At 44.6% G+C, this 18,213-nt stretch overlaps 1 protein-coding gene across 2 annotated transcripts in view; it reads right to left on the bottom strand.

Moving 5' to 3' along the window:
* The window catches only part of IQCE (IQ motif containing E), a 53,670-nt gene that overhangs the window by 30,015 nt on the left and 5,442 nt on the right, over nt 1-18,213 (bottom strand). For both annotated transcript variants that reach the window (XM_066576404.1, XM_066576405.1), the window contains 8 exons: nt 17,142-17,288; nt 15,675-15,806; nt 14,505-14,575; nt 12,568-12,681; nt 8,765-8,815; nt 7,758-7,828; nt 2,053-2,125; nt 711-760 (listed from right to left, as the gene is read on the bottom strand). In XM_066576404.1, the coding sequence (XP_066432501.1) occupies nt 711-760; nt 2,053-2,125; nt 7,758-7,828; nt 8,765-8,815; nt 12,568-12,681; nt 14,505-14,575; nt 15,675-15,806; nt 17,142-17,288 (709 nt within the window). The remainder of the gene's footprint in view (nt 1-710; nt 761-2,052; nt 2,126-7,757; nt 7,829-8,764; nt 8,816-12,567; nt 12,682-14,504; nt 14,576-15,674; nt 15,807-17,141; nt 17,289-18,213) is intronic.

Consider the following 18,213-nt stretch of genomic DNA (forward strand, 5'->3'; position numbering starts at 1 on the left):
AAGTTATTCCCCTGAATAACCCCTTTAAAATTAATGGCCTATCCTAAGTATAGTGACTTTGAAGCGGTTGTTCCACGATAACTATCTGATCAGCGGGGTTTGACTGCTGGGACCCCCACAGTTCCCAAGATGGTGATCCTGAAAGTTTCTGAAGGAATAGAAAAATTGGCATGCATGTGCACTGCTGCTCCATTCATTCGAGTGGGACTGGTGGAGATAGCCGAGCACTTAACTTGCTATTTTCAGGGACCTTCTGGATTGGTGGGGGTACCAGTGATCAGACCTCCACTAATCAGATGGTTGTCTCCTATTCTGTGGATAGAGGGCAACTTTATTTTATGGGGCAACTCCTTTAAGCAATGAAAACTGTACATATCTAGTGAGATCACATGAGCTTATTGGTTTGCAAGTACCATTACAGTGGATAAGTATACAGCTGCCATTTCTAGTGGCTTGGACATGTTGGTATGTTGTCACAGACAACACAGTAAGCAGTATCAGACATAGGGCAGTCAGTGTGATCAATGAGTGGAACAGGTTGCCACAGGAGGTGGTGAGTTCTCCTTCAATGGAAGTGTTCAAACAAAGGCTGGACAGACATCTGTCTGGGATGATTTAGTGATCCTCCACTGAGCAGAGGGCTGGACCCGATGACCCTGGAGGTCCCTTCCAACTCTACCATTCTATGATTGATCAGTCCTTCCACCAACCTTTGTTGTTCAGCCTCTGCTTTCGCCAACAGCATCTGTAGCCTCTGGATCTGTAGAGTTCAGACAAAATGCAAATCACAATTAATTTTCTTTATTGTCATCACCATAGGGGACAATTTCTATTTCTAAGTATTGATCTGGTTGATCGGTGTTGCAAGGGACATAGTGGTGGTTGTTGTTTAAGGGTAAACCTAGGTTTTGCACATGCGCATGGAATATGACTCTCTGTGGACGTATCATTTTGAAAGATACAATGTGGAAGAAGTAACCAATTGCTCTAACTTTTGTGGAGTACACTGTAAAGCAGACCTGGGCAAAGCACGGCCCGCGGGCCACATCCGGCCCGCTGAATAGCTCGGACCGGCCCGCAAAGAGTGTCCTGGTGACTCACCAATGAGTCCGGTGCTCATGTCCACGGGGAAAATCGGGCCCGCTACGGATTCTACATGTCGAATCTGCAGCGGGTCCCTCCTGCCCCGCGGACATGAGCGCTGAAAATACAAATAAATGACAATAAACTCACCTCCCATCCGCTCCGTTTCTTCTCTTCGCGGCGGCGTCATCTTCTCTCGTCGCGGCCGGATCTTCATTCTTCGGCTCGGCGGATGTGCACGATGACGTCGGTGACGTGCCCCGCGCATGCGCCGGGCCGAAGCAAAATGATCCGGCCGCGGCTGAGAGAGGATGGCGCGGCGCCGAAGAGAAGAACCGGAGCGGGTAAGTAAAATGTGATTTTTGTGTCCCGCGGATCCGGACGGCTTCCATAGGCTTCAATAGAAGCCCGCGGGAGCCGTCCCCGCGGGAGACCCGCATGAAAATGGAGCATGGTCCAGATTTTTTCATGCTCCATTTTTTTTTAAATCACTTTTATTGACGATCCGCGGGTATTTATCTACCCACGGGTGGTCAATGCATCCCTATGGGGTGCGGATCCGCGCGCGGGAGAAGAGTTAAAATCCGCTGCGGATTTTAATTCTTCTTTTCCCCGTGGACATGAGCCCTAAGTGATGCCACTGTAACTTCTGAGTGGAGATGGGAGTGCTCCTTACCGCTCCCCTCTCCATTGGCAGACACGGGGGCCGCGCCGTAAAACGGGGTGAAACACCGGGTGTTCACCGCGCCGTATTACAGCGCCATTCATTTTCAATGGCGGCCGTATTCTGGCCGCAAATCGGGCGGCTGGAATACGGCCCCATTAAGGCAATGTGCATGGAGCCTTCGTATGTTGGTCTGGCCCTCTAAAACCATTCCAATTTCTCATGTGGCCCCATGGGAAAATTAATTGCCCACCCCTGCTGTAAAGTGACAATGCCCGGCTTTGATGTCTGTCATCATATGTTACCTCTTCATAGTAGGTTTCCATCGCTATCCTCATCTCTTCCAGGCTGGTGGTTTTTAGCTCAGTCTGGAGCTTGCTATTAAAACAGAATAGTACATACATTGCATCACTGCATATCATCACCCAACAGGATAGCTGTGCCATTTAGTCCATGTAGCTGTTACTAGGAAAAAAGGTTTAAAGGGGTTGTGCCAAGTTATACCCTAACCACAAGATATGATCAGTGGAGGTCTAACCGCTAGGACCCCCACCAATCCGGAGAACGGGGGGCCTGAAGGTCCCTGCATGAAAGAAGTGGTGTTTGTACAGGCGTGTCACAGCTCCATTCATTTCAATGGCAGCACTGGAATTAGGAATCTCCAGCTGTAACTGAAATAAATGGAGTCACAGCGAACGTGCACAGCAGCCCCTTCATTCATGCACCGACCTTCGGGGCCTCGTTCTTGAGATCAGTAGGGGTTCCAGTGGCTTGACCCCTAGCAATCATAAAGTTATCCCCTATCCTATGGTTGGGAAATAACTTTACAACTTGGCACAACCCCTTTAAAGTCACCCTCCATTTTGGGGACAAAACTCTGTCCCAGGACCAGAGAAGAGGAGAGGTAGATTGCCTGCAGTTGTTGTTATCGGCTTTCCCCGTGATCTGCCAGTTCCAGGTCAAATATTCAAGCATCCAACATGGCTGACTTCAGATTACTTAATACGCTAAGTGCATTGACAGAGTTAGGCCTCCCTCAAATAGGCGTTTACAGAAACGCAGCATTTTTCAGCGCTGTGTTTATTGCGGTTTCAGGAGCGTTGTCATGCATTTTTGACAACGTTTTGGTCACGTTTGCAGAACAGCTGAACCCGCAGCCAAGGTATCACAGCTGCAGGTAATCACTTTATTGTAACGACGTATTCACTGGTTTGACTCCTATTTAAAATATAACTTTTTATAATAACTAATAAAAAATATATATCCCCACAGAGAGAATCAAAAATGTATTTGTGGTTAAAAAACTATAGTCAACCCATTCTAGGAGTGGTACATAGATAGTGATCGAGAAGCTCTAGTACAGTTTAAATAGAGATGAATGTTCTGTACTTCCTTGTTTAATTAAGGAACATGCTTGACAAGAAGCTGAGAAGAAAAATCAATACTCTCCTAGCTGGTGCTGTCCAGTGTGCCTACAGTGTTCTCTGGTGCTCCCGGCACTTGTCATCGCCGATAGAGGATCTTTTGCTCGTGACGTGGTTTGAAGACCCTGCCTCCAGCAAGAGATTGCTCTGATTGGCAGCAGGCTCAGCCAATCACAGCCAGCACTGGATGCACCAATGGCTGAATGGCTGTGATTGGTGCATTGAGCGCCGCCTCTAATTGGCGGAATCGGCGCTTCTGAACCAATCAGGGAAATCTCTTGCTGGAAGGCAGGGATTTCAATCCCCATCACTAGCAATAGATGCTGTGTCGGCTTGACAAGTACCCGGTAGCCAGCCTGTAGCTCCGGAGAGCAGCGACGGGACCCCGACGGCGGCAGCTAGGTGAGTATTCATTTATTTTTTTTTTTAAGGCCGTGCAGCTACCGTGTTTCCCCGAAAGTAAGACAGTGTCTTACTTTCTTTTTATCCCCAAAAGCCCCACTATGTCTTACTTTCGGGGTATGTCTTATAATAAAAAAAAATCATTACTCACCTCCCCCGGCGTTCTGTCGCGCTCCGGCAGGATGTCGCTCGCTCCTCGTCCCCGGCGCAGCATTGCTTTCTGAATGCGGGGCTTGAAATCCCCGCCTCCAGAAAGCTAATACACAGGCCGTCAGCCAGTTACAGCCATTCAATGACAGCATTGAATGGCTGTGATTGGCTGAAGGCGCACGTGGCTTCAGCCAATCACACTATTCAATGACATCATTGAATGGCTGTGATTGGCTGAAGCCACGTGCGCCTTCAGCCAATCACAGCCATTCAATGATGTCATTGAATAGTGTGATTGGCTGAAGCCACGTGCGCCTTCAGCCAATCACAGCCATTCAATGCTGTCATTGAATAGTGTGATTGGCTGAAGCCACGTGCGCCTTCAGCCAATCACAGCCATTCAATGATGTCATTGAATAGTGTGATTGGCTGAAGCCACGTGCGCCTTCAGCCAATCACAGCCATTCAATGCTGTCATTGAATGGCTGTAACTGGCTGACGGCGTGTGTATTAGCTTTCTGGAGGCGGGGATTTCAAGCCCCGCATTCAGAAAGCAATGCTGCGCTGGGGACGAGGAGCGAGCGACATCCTGCCGGAGCGCGACAGAACGCCGGGGGAGGTGAGTAATGATTTTTTTTTTCTCCACTGTATATACCGGTACGGTATGTCTTACTTTCGGGGTACGGCTTACATTGGCCGACCCCCCCTGACACCCCCGATACGTCTTACAATCGGGGGTGTCTTACTATCGGGGAAACATGGTAGCGCTTGTGAGCATGAAATCCATCGTTCCTGATAGCAGGGACTGCAAGAGGAGTTCTTCTTCTGTGGGCAGGGCTGAAAACATTGTTATTAGCCAGCAGCCCTCCGCAGAACAAAGGACATGTATTTAAAGAACAGACCACCTGCTGTAAATGTATCTTCAGGCAGCTCATTAACATGCAAATGATGTTAATTAGCTGCTAATTGACATTAGTGCCCATTAGTAGCTATGCAAAATGATTGCTCAAAACTGTGACTCAAACCGTCTTTTGAGCAAATTTTGAGTGATCATCTTTGTGTGTTTAATGGGGCTTAAATCTTCCAATGCACTATGCCTGCTCTCTGATTGGCTACTGCTGATCACGTCAGGAGCACTGGCCAATCAGAGAGCAGTGCAAAGTAGTATGTATTTGGTAGTTAGACAATTGCTGCAGCCATCTTTGATGGCCAAAAACAGGGCCCAGGACTACTAGATCGGATGGGTAGCAGAAAACAACTGCAGGTAATATACTCGCTTCTCCTCCTGTCCCGGGATAGAATTTTGTCCTGAACCTGGACATAACAGGAGAAAAGAAAAAAGCACAATAAGTATGAGCTTAAGGCCTCCTTCACACGGGCGACAAAGTTGCTACAATGCTACAAATCGCATGTATGAGAAGCCCATGCTTTCCTATGGGTTCCTTGACATATGTGATGTTTTGTAACATGCAACAACCCGCACAAAAACCTCCCAGGTCCGGTGATATGCCCACAACTCGTGAGGTTTTGTAGCCCATGTTTCCCTATGGAGCCTTCCTCCCTGTTGCATCGCACGAAAACGCAATTTTCATGTGGTGTGATGCAACTTTGACAGGAGGAAATCCTACTGTGAAAGCCATAACCTAAGCCCTAAGTGCAGGGAAAAATAAAAAAAACACATACATCACCTTATAATCGCTCTCTGCCGTCGCCTCTCCCCGGGTCCTGGCACTGCTTCTTTCCTTCATCGTCCGGATTGAAAAATCCCCGCATCCTGGAAGCGCCGGCTGTGATTGGCCGTCCTGAAAATCCTCGCATGCGATGCTACAAAGTCACGTGACTTTGTAGCGTCACATGCGACTTTGCAGCACTACAAAATCGCAGGATTGCCACGAGAAGATGCAGCAATATCGTACGGTGCTGCGATTCTGTGTCGCCCGTGTGAAAAGGCCTAAAGGGAACTTTTTGCAAGATTTCACTTCACTAAACTATTCCAAATACATTTTCACCTTTGCAAACACATCTCTAAATAGATCTCTCCATCCGTGCAGTATACTCACTAGCTCTAGATGGTCCACCAGGAGCATACGGCAATGTCTGAGGCGCAGACAATATTTATATCACCTGTGGAATACTGAGGAAACCCAGAAAGCCTGACCTGTGGGGTCCCTGAGGACTGGAGTTTGGGAAACGCTAATTTAGATGAATGTTTGGGATAATGGCAATAAGTGGAAATGCTCCCCGGAGTACTACTCTAACTCCGTAGTGACAAAGCTTTTTTGTTTTCATGTTCGTTTTTTCCTCCTCCCTTTTAAAAAAATCGTAACTCCTTTATTTATCCATCAACGTCGCTGTATGAGGGCTTGTTTTTTGCGGGACGACTTGTATTTTTCAATGGTGCTATTTAATGTACCATATAATGTAGTGAAAAACATTAAAAAAGTTCTAAGTGGCGAAAAATAGAAAAAAAAAAATTCTGCCATCTTTTGGTGCGTCTTGTTTCTACTGCATACAAAGTGCAACAAAAAGTTTATTCTATGGATCAGTACGATTACTACGATACCAAATAGTAGAGGTTTTTTTTTTGCTGTACTACTTTTATTTTTGTTCAAAGATATTACATTTTTTCAATTATCTTCTGCCGCCATCTTCTGAGCGCAGTAACTTTTTTATTTTTCCATTGACATAGTTGTGCGAGGACTCATTGTTTGCGGGACGTCCTGTAGTTTGTGTTGGTACCATTTTGAAATACATACGACTTTTTGATCTCTTTTTATTGCATTTTTTTCTAGGAGACAGGGTGACCAAAAAAAGCGCATTTCTGGTGTTCTTTCTTTTTACAGAGTAAATACTTTAATAGATCAGAATTTTACGGATGCAGCGATACAAAATATGTATTTTTGTTTCATTATTTAGAAAGTTTTTTTTTTCTTTTACTTTTATTTCTTTTTAAAAAAAATTAATTTGTAACATTTTATTGATCTTATTTTTACTCCCTAGGGGACCACAACTTGCGATGATTTGATCTCTACTGCAGTATGATGTAATACCATAGCATTACATCATACTGCTATCTGACAGACAGTCTATCAAGCCACCCCACAGGGATCGCTTGACAGGCATTCTGTCATGACAGCCCTGGGACCTTTCAGAAGGCCCCTGGCTACCCACATGGCCCCCTGCGATTTCCGTACAGGGCCCCCTGCGATTTCCGTACAGGACCCCCGACCGATGTTCGGGGGATTTAAATGTCGCTGTCAGAATTAACAACGGCTTTTAAAGGATTAACAGCCCCGATGAGCCGCGCGGCTCGTCGGAAGTGTTGCCCACGAGTGTCAGCTGTAATTAACAGCCGGTACCCACGATGTATGGACGGAGAGAGCCGCACAATCTCCGTTCATATATGTCCTGCAACGGCAGGATGTAAAACCACAATAGGGTGGTCACTAAGGGGCTAAGTATGTTGTACAACAGGGCACTTCTAGACATACATTTGGACATTTATTTACAAGGGTAAAATCTGCCGACAACAGAATAGTAGGGTGAAGCCTGCTGACTGGTCCATTTAATGAGTGTCAGACTGAGACAGAAGGAGAATGGGTCCTGCATGTGAGAGCTAACAATCTACAGGGGTAAGAGGAAGGAGTCAAGAAGTGCAGGTGGAAGGTGCTTACATGGTAGTGTAGGGCAGCAGGGTTATGGTAGGATTTTCTGAAGAAGTGGGTTTTCAGGTTACTTTGAATGCTCCAGTGGTGGGAGTATCTTTTGTGCTGGGGTAGTGAGTTCCAGTGTATAGGTTGGATGTATGGAAGTGGCAGGTTTATGTACAAATGTAACTTCTAGGATGCCCAGATGGAGGTTTTAGATTTGTAACGCCCAAATTTTGGCTCTATAGCCGCTGCACTCCCAGCATACACTGGGAAGGTCTGCAATAGCTAGACAGCAACAAGTTGGGTTCTACTGACCATGATCATTTCTTCCAACCTAAAAGAAAGTAATATATTAAATGTGATAGATATTGTTGCACTTGATACCTTAAAGCATTATCTTTTTCTTTACATTGCTTTTCCAACTTCAGAATCTTCTGTTTGAGATTATTCACCATCTGCAGTGAAAAGAAAATCAGAATGTCATGCATGGTTTGTAACTATTTAGGTACAATTTGGATGATGACCATTTCTGCACTTTTAGCATTTCTAAAAGGGTTTGTTTTCATTCATGATGTTGCTAGCCTTCTAGAATATATATGTCAGCTGGTATTACCTTGGTTAGTTACTCTTTTCTATCTGAAACGCCTGAAGTTCTTCTCCTCAGGTGGTCATGTGATCTCCGTTCTGAGAAGCTCAGATCTACTTGGGTTATGTGTGAAGTTTTTAGTCAGTTTCTCTAGTGTGTGTGATGCCATTATTTGGACCTTCAACAAACTGCCTAGAGGAGGACACGGGCACTCCTATCACAGCTGCAGTCACACAGTCATAATAGAGGAGATCACAGCTCATCCTCCTGACTGTATACTTCTGGTCTGAAGATTATTTAGGTGAATATAGAGGATAATGATAATTAAACTTTCCTCCCAGTAGGCAGAAATGGTATAGCCTCTAGCTAATACTGAGCTGATGCATCATGATATAGATTTAAAAGTGAAACCCAAAAATCTCACCATCAAGATGATGACTGATAAGCATCAGACAGAGGACTGAAGTGCATGGAAGCGACTGCAATACACAGAGGAGACCTCCAGAGTGTAACAGGTGAGGGGTGCAGGGATGGAACAATGTGTTTTTGAGGGCAGGCCCTTTAAATGGATGTTTTATCCTATTTATCAGTGTGCCATTGTTTTTTGTAGTGTTTCAGCCATGGAATTGCATTATTATGCAGAGGAAAACACGCAAGAAATGCATAGGACATGCAGCAGAATAACATGCACTGGATGCAACATACATGTCATGACAGGGATGTTGCAGCGGTCACACGACAGTACACACAACATCTGTCCCCTCCCCATATTTAAATCAGTTAAGAAACATATATTCTAACTCACCAAACTGCTGTCGCTTCTTTTGTCCACCAGGCTCCTAGCAAACTCTGAACCCTATAGTTATAATTAAACATAGTGATTAGTTTTCATACTACATTGGGCAGCCCCATGTGTAGCTCGATGTGTAACAACTTCAGACCCCTAGCACTGAGGCTCCACAATGGCATCCATTTGAGCTGCAATACCAGATGCAATTAGTGGACCACAGTACTACTGTCTCCAGAAGTAAGCAGCCATGTTTTGCTAATCACATATGACCCCTTTAACCCCTTAATGACATGGCCTATTTTGGGCTTAAGTACGCAATGATTTTTGGCGGATTTTCATCTCCATTTTTCAAAAGCCATAACTTTTATATTTTTCCGTCGACACGGCCATGTAAGGGCTTGTTTTTTGCGTGGCGAGCTGTAGTTTTTATCGGTGCCACTTTTGAGTACATAGACTATATTGTAAAACTTTTATTATTTTTTTTTATGATAACAGGGAGAGAAAACGCATCAATTTTTTTACAGCGTTAATCATGCAGCATAAATGACACAATACATTTTTTTCTGCGGGTCGGTACAATTACAATGATACCAAAATTATTTAGGTTTTTACACTTTTTTGCAATAAAACCCATTTTTTTTGGAAATTTTTTTTTTCTCTATTGCTGCATTCAAAGTCCTGTAACTTTTTTATTTTTTGATGTACGAAGCTATGTGAGGGCTTATTTTTTTGCGAGACGAGCTGTAGATTTTATTGGAATATACGGCTTTTTTGATCACTTTTATTGCATTTTTTGGGAGGAAAAATGCTAAAAATTAGCATTTTGCTCTGTTTCTTAGTGTTTTTTTTACGCTTTTTGCCGTACAAAATAAAAAGCGTGTTCAACTTTTTGTACACGTCATTACGGACGCGTCAATACCCAATATCTGCCATTTTAAATTTTTTTAACCTTTTTTTATGCTAATATTAGAAAAAGCACAAAAAAAAGGTTTTTTTTTAAACTTTTTTTTTACATTTTTTTTTTTTTTACGCAATGCGAGTCCCTCTGAGGGACTTGCAGCACAGCACTGATGACCGCTTTGATAAGGCATGGCAGGGCTACTGCCCTGCCATGCCTTATTGCTTATAAAGCGATCATAGGCATTGGCACTACAGGACACCAGTGCCATGGCGACAGGCCGGACTCTCGCGATAACATCGTGAGAGCCGGCTGGAAACACAGAGGGAGCGCACTCCCGCTGTGAACTCTTTCCCTGCCGCGATCTACTTACATCTCCGATGCCCCCCCGCTGTTGCAGTGGGAGGTCGGCTATCACGGACAGCCGGCTCCTGCTGCGGGATAGCGCGAGATCAGTCATGATTTCGTGCTATCCCGATGACGTAAGGGTACGTCATTTTGCAGGAAGTACCAGCCTGCCATGACGTACGCTTACATCATGGGGTGGGAAGGGGTTAAAGGTTTGTTTTTCTAATCAACATATTTGCATGCAAAAAAAAAAAAAATTCAAATGGAATTGATTAAAATGTTTTTTTTTTTTAAAACGGTTTCCTCCTAAGCTTGTAGTGCACATCTGTCCACTGCATGTTGGAGGACTGAATTTCTTGCAAAAAACAGGCTCTGCATCGGAGTCGGTTTACTTCACAGTTCACTTTTACAGCAGTAGGGGGAGTGATTTTACATATTATAAGACCGCTTGTATAATGATACTGCGGTCATGTCAGTGAAGGGAGCTGAGTCCGGTCACCGTTCATGGTTTGCTTTTTGACAGCTCTGTCTGCCACCACTGCTACCAGGGAGCTGCAGAGAGAGGAGTGAGATTACTCTACAGGCAGCAGCACTGATAGATTAAGGCCGCCTGCAGACGGCCGGGTCGGATCCGGCTGCGAGAATTCTCGCAGCCGGACCCGACCCGAGCGCCTGCAGAGAGCAGTGCGGAACTCACCTGCTCCCGCAGCTCTTTCATGTGCCGGCTGCCGCCCGGCTGGCGCGTTCGCAGAGCGGAGCCAGCGAGTGACGTTTCTGTGCGGGGAATCCTGCCGCGGAATTTCCGCCTGTCTGTAGGCGGCCTAAGATGTCAGAAAAACGAACCATGTTTTGGGACGGTGATGGGACCCGGCTCACTTCATTGACAGGACTGCAGTGGTTAGTGCTTGTAATTTTAAGCATATAGCAACACTTACCACCAGGACTTCTGAGCTGGATCAAAGAGGTTGCCCAGTTGTAAAACATAGAAGGTCTATCCTCAGGATATGTCATCAATAGTAGATCAATGGGGTCCGTTGTCAGGGACACTCGCCAATCAGCTGTTTGCAGGTCTATGTACTTGTGCACTGAGCTGTTTTCTGCAAGAAGCAGACAGCTCCGTTTCCACTGCAGTGGCCAAGCTTAGTATTGCAGGGCCACTTTGCATTGAAGTAAATGGGATCTTGGCCTGCAATATTGAACTTGGCCACTGCAGTGGAAATAGTGCGGTCTGCTTCCTGCAGAAAACAGCTCATTGTATTAACACACAGACCCAGCAAACAGCTGATTGACTGCGATCCTGGTTGGCAGACCCCCACTGATCTATTATTGATGGTTTGTGCTGCTCACAGGCCATCAGTAGTTTGTAACTGGACAAGCCCTTTAAACATTAAACTAATAAGTTATATTAAAATACCTCTCCCCTTCCCGCTGTCTGCTTTTATATGTAAAATCCCTTTTTTCTACAATAAGTGGACTGTGAAGAACCCCCTCCCAGGATCTCAGTCCTCCAGTTTGTAAAGTGTATAGCTGTACATTACAAGTGTGATTACAGGGGCACACAATGCTTCACAGGAGTCAAAAAAAATAATTGTTTGGACAAATATACAGCAAAACAGGGAACTCCATCCTGTGTCCGAGGCGCTATTACAGAACTACAACTCCCAGCATGCCCTTACAGCCAAATGCTGGAAGTAGTTGTAGATTATAATCATTAATAACTTCCAAAGGGTCGGTTATCCGGGGATTACTCCGATTGCCAAATTGGAGTCGGGAAGGAATTTTTTCCCCCTAAGTGGGGAAAATTTGATCAACATTGGAGGGTAATAGGCTGAACTGGATGGATATGTATCTTTTTTCAGCTCTACATACTATGCTGCTATGTTGCTACCTTGTTTCCCCGAAAATAAGATAATGTCATATCAATTTTTGCCCCAAAAGAGGCACTGGGTCTTATTTTCAAGGGGGAAGCTTTTACTCACCTGGCCAGCGGTGTATGGGTCCCTCGTACTGGCGCTGTGGCAGACTTCCATGTCCTCTGCACTGACATATCACTCTCTTTCTGGTGACAGGGCTTTGAATACCCTACCTCCAGCAAGCGAGTGCTGTGATGGGATCACAAGCGACGCTAGCTCATCCAATCAGAGCCGGCGCTTGATGAACCAATAACAGCCATTTGGTGATGTCATTCACTTAACGGCTGTGGATGATCGAGCGTCGGCTCTGTTTGTCTGGCGTTCGATCCAATCACAACACTCACTTGCTGGAGGCAGAGTATTCAAAGCCCTGTCACCAGAAAGAGAGTGATATGTCAGCGCAAAAGACATAGAAGCCTGCTGCAGTGCTGGAGACCAGCACAGGGGACTCAGGGGCCGCAGGCTAGGTGAGTATTACGCTTTTTTTCATGTAGTTCAGTTGGAGTTTATTTTCGGGGGATGGCTTATATTTCAAGCCTTCTCTAAAAGATCAGGGTAGGGCTTATTTTTTGTGAAACACGGTCGCAGTTTTGCAACAGTTGGAGTGCACTTGAGTAAAGGATGATGGGTAATGCTTCTTAGTTCTGGATAAAACTCACTCTTGAGGGATCCAGTAACTGTTCAATCTGACGGTCTTTCCTGTTGTTCTCCTCCTCCAATCTCCTGAGCTTTGTTTTCATTACATCCGCCTCGGATTTCTGTGCATGTAACATCTGAGATAGGAAAAAAAAATAATACGCAGGAAATAAATAATCTTCCGAAAATTAAGTAATATCAGTGACATCAGCAATGAGAGACCCTCAACTTCTATTCTGCGTGAGCTCTTTTTAATACTTAGTTATGCTGAGTGAGAACCACTACCAGCCATTGTGTTCATAGGGGTGTATATATAGTTATGCAGTTACTTTCACCCTCCTCTGCTCTAGTCAGTCATCACTACACTTTTCGCATTCTATTCATAAACCATGAAGTACAGGATGAAGTTGTAGGATAGGAAAGTGTTAGAAACAATGCGCAATTGTGTGGTGAGCTTCTTCTACACTGTGTGTGCATTGTGTGTTTACTGAATGCAGTGGTGCAAGCGATAAACAGATCCATAGACACTCCCATTCACTGACACAGGCCAATTTGGCCTCCGTTCAAGTGGTTTCTGTTAGGGTTTCTGTTTTATTACTGCACAGAATAGCACAGAGGTCTGCAAGTGGAGCCATCCAATAAAATACATACTTACTATGTGGCATGTGGGTTTTTTTGCAATGGCAGTCTACTGGAGACAGATTTCACCAAGTGGCATCTGTTAGGGCTCATGTCTATGGGCGGATTTGATTTGTGGAACCCGCAGGGAGATCCGCAAATCAAGCGCCATAGAGATGCATGGGCATCCGCAAATCAATTTAAGCATGTGGATTTGTTTTGTGGCCCTTTAGGTCCAGGATACAAATTGCAGCATGCTCCATTTTTCTGTGGATCCCTCATTGGTGTCAATGGAAGCCGTCCAACCCGTGGCACATCTGCAGCTGACACTGCAGACGTGTTGAGGATCCCGCCGGACAGCAGGAGATTTGAAAAAAAAACAAACTGTACTGTGTATGTTTGACGGCAAGCCGTGAGGACCATGCGCAGTACAGCGAATCGGGAAGTGGAGGGATCCGCGCGGATGTTGGGGATCCCACTACCGGGGAAATGCAAGTAAATAGGGCTCACTGGCTGCGGGCAGGGCTGGATTCCATGCGGGATTCTCTGCACGGAATCCGACCCGCCCCTGGGAAATGAGGCCTTAAATATATACATTTTGAAGGTTTCCTTCTAAAGTCCTCCTTTTAGACACTTTGGACGCACACAGAAATCGCATTGTGAAAAGTGCCGTAAAACAGTTATCCAGGGTTGGAAAAAAAAAGAAAAGCGCTGCCATTGTTGATGGGTTGTGTCTGGTAGTGCAGCTCAGCTATAGGCCGAATGCCCACAGACAGATTATCGCTGCGGAATTCGCCCCTGCCCACGAGCGGAAATCAACTACGATTTTAGCAGAGAATTGCAGCCCGTTTTATTTTGTGCGGAAAATCGCACAGATGGCTTCCATTGCAGTCAATGGAAGATGTCCGTCCTGCGATACTGTGAGCACTGCAGAAGTATCGTGGAAATCCACGTCACTGCATGCGCTGCACTGGCTCGCCAGCTGAGACACTCACGGAGGTTGCAGACAGGTGGGTATAGGGTCTTTGAGGGGCGCCGGTCCTAATTCCGCTGCGAGATTTCGCAGTCGGAATCCGACCTGGCTGTGGGCATGAGGCCCTACTGTAGTGAATGGGAGCGGAGCTGCAATAGCAGACACAACCCACGGCAAGGGTGGCACTGTTTGGAAAAAGCAAGCAACTTTTTCTAACCTTCGACAACCGCTTTTAGGGAATTGCAGTGTTGTTTATATAAGACATGATTATCATCAATCAACAGCCGGCAGATCTTCATAATAGAATCCCTGCCCATAATACAGTAACCATAACAGATGTCTATTGTATCCAACAACACAGACAGACACCTTTTTCAAGTCTAAGATCTGGTCATACATGTCCTCTTTCTCTTTAAAATCCGGCGTCCCGGGTACGTAACCTAGGATGAAGAACAACATTAAATGAGCTTAATATCAGAATCAATTACATTGCCAGCAAGATGTCTCAATACATGAAGACATCTCGGGAATCTGCGTTACAGCTGGCGCGCCATGGAGGCTCCAATGGAAGCTCTGACATAAGCTGATGTATAAGCATATGCCGTCCATTGACTCCAATGCTAAGAAACCATATATGTATATATAAATATATTTACACACGCATATTATAATATATATATATATACACACACACACATTTTATGGTGGCCCACTGGATAGGGAAGTGTACTCTTTTGGTCTCCGTCAGGTGATTGAATCCCAATGGCTAAGTCTGATGTATATGGCAGGAGTGTTTTCCAGTGTATACACCAAATACAGGATTCAGACACTGTGTACACAGAGTCTAACTGCTATTACCCTGTTTCCCTGAAAATAAGACGTACCCAGAAAATAAGACATAGCATGATTTTCCAGAATTTTTGAGGATGCAAAATGATTTTTCAGGCTTTTTGAGGATGCTTGAAATATAAGCCCTACTCCAAAATTAAGCCCTGCTAACAGTTAATTAAAAAAGTCAATTTAAATAGTGTCCAGGCAGCTATACATGTAAAAAAGTTAAACCTTTTTGAACAAAAATTAATATAAGACACTGTCTTATTTTGGGGGAAACGCGGTATATACTACTAGATTGACCCAATGTTTGCTGCGGGAACATAAAATGTTTGCTAAAATAGTGGTTAATGTTTTAAGAACTGTCAAGCCGAGGATTCAGCTTGCACTTTTCGCCGTCCATGACTTGGTCTTTTAGGGACATGGCAACAAACGGGTAAGCACCTGATATGAACACCGCTTAGCAATGCTTGACTCTCACTAGCGGCGCTGTTGGCTGAAGCACAACAACGCCGCTACACTTAACACAGGAACGTTGACCTTGCCTGACGGATCACTCAATGTATCAAAGACAAATTTCAGGATTTTTACGGCGGTAGTAGGGATGTCACAAATCTAATGACACCAAAGGTCACACAAAGGGGTCAAAGTGCGGTGCAAGAAAAAGCCTGCAGGTTTTATTATATTAGATACGTATAACGTAGTTACCATTACTAGAGGAACGGGAATATTTGGGTTTCTTCATGCCAAGAGCTTCCTTTAAATACTCCGGAGTGCTGCTGCCAGGGCTGACCCAGGCCTGACCAATGTCCATGTCCGATTTCAAAGGCTGAGTAAGGCCTGAACGAGGAAACACAAGAGAATGATACAAGGGGATGAAATATCACAAAACGCCGCTCACTCTGCAAGACTGATCACCATCAGAAACTCAATCCCCGCATTTCATATTATGTCATTTTTAAGGTGCTTTTAGACGGAACGATAACCAATCAAAAAGCGTTTAAACGAGCGAAAGTGAACGATAATCGGTCTGTCTAAAAGGTCCACAATTCTGTGCTAATTTCCCAATATATCTTTATAGCAGTACTGGATTTTTGATCATTTTGAGCTGCCTGTAGCCACCACTAGGGGGAGATTAGGAGTTTACAGCATACTGCGGGATATTCACTAACCTAAACGCACTAGAATTTTTCTCAATTTGCACCAAAAGTTGTCTTATACTTCTTGCGCCACGTTTATTATGTGTATATGACACTGTCTGTGCTTCTCTCATCAAACAGGTGTGGATTATTAGAATAAGATGTGGAAAAGGTGGCATGGGCTAAATGCAATATCACATGTCAATTGGTACTGCAGTTTACTACTAAGAACTTCAATGGAACTTCGCTACAATACCAGACAAAATCAATAGATGGGTATAGGGCACTGTTTCTGGAAGAAAGCAGCCATGTTTTTCTATTTCTGTAGAACTATTCCTGTTGTCCAGCTTTGATCTATTCTCAGGATAGGTCATCAATAGTTGATCAGCTCTTAATCAGCTGCTCACCGGGCCGCTGTTACAGTGTACAGGACCAGAAGCGGACAGCTTGAAAATGGCAGGTACTCTTCCCATTGAACTTCTTGCCCCGTATGGTGCAGAATGTTAAGGCAGCAGAAATGCACTCTTGCTAACAACCTGAAGGTTGCAAGTTCAATTCCCGCGTGGTTCAGGTGACCGGCTCAAGGCCTTCAATCCTTGGAGGTCGGTACAATGAGTACCCAGCTTGGTGGGGGGGTAATTACTTGTAATTACTTGAAAGCGCTGCGGAATAAGTTGGCGCTATACAAACAGGATGTTTTTTTTTTCAATGCTCTCCAATATCATTGCAGAATTAGGAAGTCATCTGAAAGCATGGGTACGCCTTACGTCAACTCTAAGGATTAGAATGGGACTATGACCTCAATAGACATGAAGAGACTTCTGTCAACCGACAAGACTTACTAGCATGAAAGCTAAAATACAGATTCATTTTGTAAGATAGATTATTCTGACCCCACAGAAGACATAGAGCTCAGATCTTAAAATTGAAAATGACATTTCCATATAACTGGAGCTTATTGTTCCTTCAGTTTGATTGATGTGGCTTTAATTAAAGCTTTTAGAATGTGTTCTACAGAACAAAGCCAGGGCATTACCATTGCCTTGTTTTAGAGAGGCCAGCCATAGCTGTCTTGGTACTTTCATCATTGGGTTCTCTGTGTGCATCTGTCCCGTCCCTTTGAGAGATCTCCATACAGGGGCTTTTCTAGGGTTTAGATTTGCGCTGGCGAGATAAGGAGAACCTGCGAAAATAAATGAGAAACTGATTAAATCTTCTGAAACAATATAAATGACAAAGAGAAGAGAGTTGCATTTATTAACAGTCCTCTCTGTATAGGGGATGACATGACAGTGATGAGAATGGGGCAGAGATAATAGGATGAGTTTATTACATTCATCAAGTATTTTAGCTTTGCAGTTCATGCTGTTTTGCTACCATTTCTATAAACCTGAAGACCCTGTGAATTCTACTACCGATTACCCAGAGCTGAGCTCTGGCAGGAGGAAAACTACAATACTGTGGGGCCAGAGCATAACTTGGGCAGAAGTGAGGGTGCAAGTAGAGCTGCTGTCATCATCAGCAGCACCTCCCTGCACAGTACTAATTCAGATTAATATTTTTTTGCTGCTTTTCTTTTGGGGAAATGACAGGAAAATATTTTTGTGTACTTTTTGTCAAACAAACATTACAAAATGCAGTACATTTGTGGTAAAAACTATTTTCTAGTGACTCCTATCCTCCCTTCTATATTGGCACTTTATGTAATCTGTTCCATCCTTAAAGGGGTTATCTCAACTTTAAAATGTGATGGTCTATCCTGCTGATAGGCCATCAATATTTGATTAGTTCTGGGGTGCCCCCAAGGACCCACGATCACCTGACCGATAGGGCCGCGGCGCTCCTCAGAGCACTGTGGTCAGTTCAATGATTACATTTGAGTACAATCCTCTTCATGCTCTCTATTTTTATAGCAGCCTTCAATTCAACGGGACAAGCCTGCCGTATTCTGTGTGCATGCTGGAAAAATTCCCCCAAAAAACGCATGCAAGCACCGTAACCACTTGAATCACTTGATTGGCAAGGTTCACGACAGGAGACCCCCACCAGTTAGATATTAATGGCCAATCCTGAGACTAGATAACCCCTTTAACTGTAGCTCCCCTTTC

The sequence above is a fragment of the Eleutherodactylus coqui genome, chromosome 8, assembly GCF_035609145.1.
Source record: "Eleutherodactylus coqui strain aEleCoq1 chromosome 8, aEleCoq1.hap1, whole genome shotgun sequence".
Classification (NCBI taxonomy): Eukaryota; Metazoa; Chordata; class Amphibia; order Anura; family Eleutherodactylidae; genus Eleutherodactylus; species Eleutherodactylus coqui.